General features: G+C 36.2%; 1 protein-coding gene across 1 annotated transcript in view; it reads right to left on the minus strand.

The window, feature by feature from the left end:
• Nucleotides 1-461: 461 nt before the first annotated feature.
• The window catches only part of epha4l (eph receptor A4, like), a 43,120-nt gene continuing 37,872 nt past the window's right edge, over nucleotides 462-5,709 (minus strand). Inside the window, exons 13-17 of the mRNA XM_016462325.1 lie at nucleotides 4,805-5,014; nucleotides 4,035-4,184; nucleotides 3,631-3,824; nucleotides 1,949-2,110; nucleotides 462-1,857 (exon numbers count right to left, since the gene is read on the minus strand). Of these exons, the coding sequence (XP_016317811.1) occupies nucleotides 1,743-1,857; nucleotides 1,949-2,110; nucleotides 3,631-3,824; nucleotides 4,035-4,184; nucleotides 4,805-5,014 (831 nt within the window). The 3' untranslated portion in view covers nucleotides 462-1,742. The remainder of the gene's footprint in view (nucleotides 1,858-1,948; nucleotides 2,111-3,630; nucleotides 3,825-4,034; nucleotides 4,185-4,804; nucleotides 5,015-5,709) is intronic.

The following is a 5,709-nucleotide window of genomic DNA, read 5'->3' on the forward strand; positions in this document are numbered from 1 at the left end:
GTGGGAAGATTTGCATAACGCCGCCCAAATGTTCACGCAAAGAAAGAAGGCGTAACTTTTATTCTCGCTGTAGTGTTGCCGCCGTCGCACTGGATAGCTGGCCAATCAGAGCACACCTTGCTTTTCAGACCGATGAGCATTGTAAAAATCGACGCGTTTCAGAAAGGCGGGGCATAGAGGAGAAACAATAATGTACAGTATGTGGAAAATAATGTGTTTTTTGAACCTTAAACACATTTCATTACACCAAATACACAAAATAATGTTGTTTTTAGCAACATCATATGACCCCTTTAAAAGAAAGTGAAAAATGCATCAATATTAATATCATTGCAAGCTGTATGTATAGTACAGTATGAAGAATAACATCATGCACTTGAGGAAAGAATGCCATGCTTGGTTTATACTAATGTAAAGATATGTGGATATGTTGTATAATGGATTTCATTATTATAAATATAGAACGCCAACTATAAACTATTTATTTGAATTTTTATTTTATGAACTAGATACAAAAGATCATAAATAAAGCTCTTAAGTTAGGTGCACCTAAAGATGGAAATACAGAAACTGTGAAATTAAGACTCCTCAACATGTTACGAACCTTTCTTAAATGTACTGCTGTTTTACAATGTTAAATTTACTGCCAACATGAATATTATGCTCACTGTATAATTAAATACATTCTGTTAACACATGTAAAGAAAAAAAGGAAGAAAATGAGGGAACTCAGAAGCTGTACATGGAAACGTCTGCTGGTATTATGTACATCATGAAGAAAAATCATTAAAACTATGTACACACAAAATCCTAGATTATGTACAGTGAAAAAAAGTTTAAAAAAATATATCTGTGACTATGACATTCTTGCAATGATTCAACTCAGCAGTTTTAAACATTTGATCAATTTATACACAGATTTAGCTGTTTGCGTAGGATCTCTGGGTGCAGAGTCAATGGTACAGACATTTATTTAGATGTGGAAATAAATGAAATTAAAAGGAGAGAAAAAAACAAGATTGACAAAGAAAACAAAAAAGACCATCAGATTGAGTCTTTTACTTTGCTACTTAAAAATGCAAAGATTGGATACATGGAACATGAGTAACTTAAGACTAAATCTTATCTGGATCTATCTCCTCATTCCCTTTATTTATTTATTTTTTTTCAACAAATAAAGCAATATAATTTTCCATTCAGCAATGCCTCTGAAACTCCCATCTGGCCTTCATAAAATAAACACACACCGTCCAAAAGGTCTGTTAGTTTCGTTTGCAAAGGCTCAAAATCTCCCGAGGCAAAAGATCCGAATATAATGTTCAAATCTGATCCACAGGGAACAATTCTTTCCAGCTGATGACGAGTGGCCATCCTGAAAAGATCCTGAGGTGAAAAGCGTCGTAGTCTGTTTGCACTTAGTTGAAACGGTTCTTTCCACTTACAGGAGGACACTTGCCCAACTTTCTGCCTCGCCGCCTGGAACGACGGCCAGAAACATCTCATCCGGAGAGATGCATTAAGTCATTTTAATTCTTGGCATAATGCCAGTTTAAAATCTTTAGACTTGAAGAAAATTCCTCATAGAAGCACAAAGAAGCCCAGAAAAAGTGCACTTTAGCTCATTCACTCTGATCTTCACACCGTTCGTTTTCATTAAAGTGCAAGAGTGATGTGAAATATTCCGTCCCTCTTGTAATCCATGTTAACCAACATGATGCATTGTTTTTTCCCCTCGTCACAGATCAGACAGGAACCTTTGTGTCTTGTCTGTGATGCATTCCAGACAACAATTCCTGCACGCTGCTCAGGATCTTCCTCTGATGTGCACTGCATGAGATTGCCATTTTGCCCAGATCCCTGTAAAAGAGGGAGTTTTGGTAAGCTAAAGTCATCTTCAAGCTCATCAGGATGTGTAATTGGCTGTGTAATGTGTTAAAGTGGTGCTCACTCATGACTCATGGGTAAGACGCTCTCTAAGCTGCAGAATCCTGCTGTGCTGAAGTTTTCTCTGTATTGCTCAAGTCCAATGGTTTTCAGCCATTCATCCACAGAACCCAAAGAGGGGGCGGAGCCTTCAGAGGGGGCGTGGTGAAGTGTGGAGGGGTGGGGCCTGAGGGTGACAACATCAGAGAATACATTTTTACCCAGAGAAAATGAACTTGTCAGAATTGTGTGTGTGTGTACCTACTGTCATGAGTCTGGGCCCTGCATTTCTCCCTCTCTCCTCCAGAGGGCGCCATCTCCTGGACTCCCATTCCCCAAACCCCATACACCTGTTCACTCATTACACTAATTCCCCAAACTCCACACACCTGTTCAGTCACTCACTCATCACACTCACCCTCAGCTGTGCCCCGTTGTCACTGACCATATCTTCACCTCTCACTCACCACTCGGCCTGGTTGTATTGTGTAATGAAATGGTGTTCGTCGTCTCTAGACCTGTTTTTGTTTTGCCTTGTTGGCCTTTCTGTTTAAATAAAGAAGTTTTCACCTGCATTTGGACCCAGACCCTGTTTACACGGTGTGTTTTCAGTACCGAGCCGTGACACCTACTTAACCATAAATTTGGGGACAAATTTGTACCCAAAAGTGAGCTGACAAAACCTGACAAAATCGCCAAAAACCTCCATTTGGGGACCTCCTCATTTGTAAAACTGGTATAAAAATAAAGTAAAAGTTTTTTTTAAATTGTAAAAATGCAGAAAGTTTTCTGTGAGGGGTAGGGTTGGGTTTAGGTTAAAATGTGTATAACTATCTGTATATAAACACAATAGAACGCCATGTAATGTCCCCATTTAGATTTAGCCAAGTAAACGTGTGTGTGTGTGTGTGTGCGCACCAAAAAGCATATTTTAGGTTAAGCCAGAAGCATACAAAACTCTTCAAAAGTTTGGGGTCGGTAAGATTTTTTAAATGTTTTTGAAAGAAGTCTCTCATGCTCACCAAGGCTGCATTTATTTAATTAAAAATACACTAAAAACTGTAAAAATATGAAATATTACTACAATTTAAAATAACTGTATTCTATCTGAATATATTTTAAAATGCGATTTATTCCTGTGATCAAAGCTGAATTTTCAGCATCATTACTCCAGTCTTCAGTGTCACATGATGCTTCAGAAATCTTTCTAATATGCTGATTTGCTGCAAGAAACATTTATTATTATTAATGTTTTACATATTTTTTTGTGGAAACCAGGACACATTTTTTATTATCTTTTTTTTTTAATGAATTTTAATTAATGTAAGAACAGCATTTATTTGAAATAGAAATATTTTCCAATATTATAAATGTTTTTACTGTCACATTGGATCAATGTAATGTATCCTTGCTGAACAGATTTCTTAAAAAATAGACTAAATGCATTCTGAAACACAATAGCAGATGAAATTAAGCATTTTGAAATATTACAGATTACAGCAATTTTAAGTAGCTTCTTGTCAAGATTAAATTTCTGAAAATGTCTCCAGAAGAATAGAAAAACCTAATACAAGTTCATAAGGGAATTTAGGAATTAGGAATTAGCCAAACACATATTTTAGGACTTGCACCAAAATATACCCAAAACAGCAATAAAAAATGTGAATGGAAATCTCTGTGTGAGTCTGTGTAAGTGTGCATGTTCACCTGCTGGCGTCTCCTGCCGTCCTCTTGAGCGTGGCAGGATTGCGTATGAGTTTGTCCAGCATGTTGACAATCTGGCTGAATTTGGGTCTGTCCGCTCGTTCCCTCATCCAGCACTCCAGCATGAGCTGATGCAGAGCCAGCGGGCACTCCATGGGCGGCGGCAACCGGTAGCCTTCCTCTATTGCCTTTATCACCTAGGAAACGGGAGAGGAAATTAATGGCTGATCTTGCCGATCTATGGCATTCAGTTGGTTTGTATAACTTGGCATGGCACACAATAGCATGATAAAGCCGAGTATTAATTACTTTGCATGCACTTCTGGAAAGTGTACCATGGGAACGCCAGCGCTGAAGGCATGACAAGCACACGTAATTCATTAGATTTGTGGTACAGTGCCACTCACATCCTGGTTGCTCATGTCCCAGTATGGTCGTTCACCATATGACATCACTTCCCACATGGCGATGCCGTAACTCCACACGTCACTGGCTAAGGTGAACTTCCTGTATGTGATGGCTTCTGGAGCCGTCCAGCGGATTGGGATCTTCCCTCCCTGTGATTGACAGGTTCATGTTACTGACAATAATAACATCTCATTATAAAATCTATCTATCTATCTATCTATCTATCTATCTATCTATCTGTCTGTCTGTGTCTCTATCTATCTATCTATCTATCTATCTGTCTGTCTGTCTGTCTGTCTGTCTATCCGTCTATCTCTAATTTATTATAAAAATATGAATAATTATTAAATAAATGTTAACTGAACTAAAATAAAAAATAATTTAGTTTTCATTTAGTACTAAAATTACTAAAACTGAAAAACTAAAAGCTGAAATAAAAAAATAATAAAATTAAATACACTTAAAAAAAAAAAAAAGACAAAACACAACAAAATTACTTAAGCTTACACTAAAATGAAAATAAAAAAAAAACGAATTAAAAATATTAAATACTGTAATACTATAATAATACAAAAATAACACTGAAAACATCACTTTTTGTCAAGCTGCTTGTCTTGTTCCTACATTGAACTGTTCTGTTTCATTGGTGGAGCAAAAATAAATGAACTAGCCATAATATGTCTGAAATATTAATTACTTGATTGTATATATGATAATATGAATGTAAAATTGTGTATGGATTAATGTAAAAACATAGACACACTCTTACCCTGGTAGTATACGCTCCTTCTGGCTCGTCTTCAAGCACTCTGGACATCCCAAAATCGGAGACTTTGCACACCAGGTTGCTGTTCACTAGGATGTTCCGTGCTGCCAGATCCCTGTGAACGTAACCCATGTCGGATAGATACTTCATTCCGGACGCGATCCCTCTCAGGATGCCCACCAGCTGAATAACGGTGAAGCGGCCGTCATTCTTCTGAAAGAGGAAAGAACACATCAGACCTGAATAACGACACCCTGACAAGAATCAAAGTTGCTTTAGTCGTGATTGTTCTTGTGAGTCATTTAGGATGGGGAAAAACTCTAGTTTCTTTTCAAATTGTGTCTTTTACCCAAACACCGCAATTTTTTGTTAAATTTTGTTAAAGTGTTAAATGCAGCACCACATGAACTCCAGCTCTGCGAGTCGCTTATAATGTGCACTTGAAAATGCAACATGCGACAAACATCTTTCCAGAATTGTAATAAGAAGCATTTATAAATGTTGTCAACAAAGAGAAACATTTCAAAATAAAAGTTTCCCTCTGGTTTTCCTCCAAAATAAAAGCTCTATGGTTTAATGATTGAAAGCAAAGAAAAACAACAACCATAAATATTTGTATTGTAATTTTATTGTTGTTATATACAATTATTATAACTATTATTATATAAATTAAAAGTATTATGAAATACTTTACAGTTCAACTGTATTGCAGTGATATTTTTTAATTATTTAATTTCTATAATTTGATTAAATACTACTTACTACTACTACTACTACTACTACTAAACATAATTAAAAAAAAATAAAATAATAATAATTAAAAAAACAAAACAATTAAATGTGTTTCCCCAATTTGTTCTGCCTATTATTTTTTTAAATAATGCACATAGCGTTTCATGGCCAGTAAA

This window comes from Sinocyclocheilus anshuiensis, unplaced genomic scaffold (assembly GCF_001515605.1).
Source record: "Sinocyclocheilus anshuiensis isolate Anshui unplaced genomic scaffold, SAMN03320099.WGS_v1.1 scaffold272, whole genome shotgun sequence".
NCBI classification, from domain to species: domain Eukaryota; kingdom Metazoa; phylum Chordata; class Actinopteri; order Cypriniformes; family Cyprinidae; genus Sinocyclocheilus; species Sinocyclocheilus anshuiensis.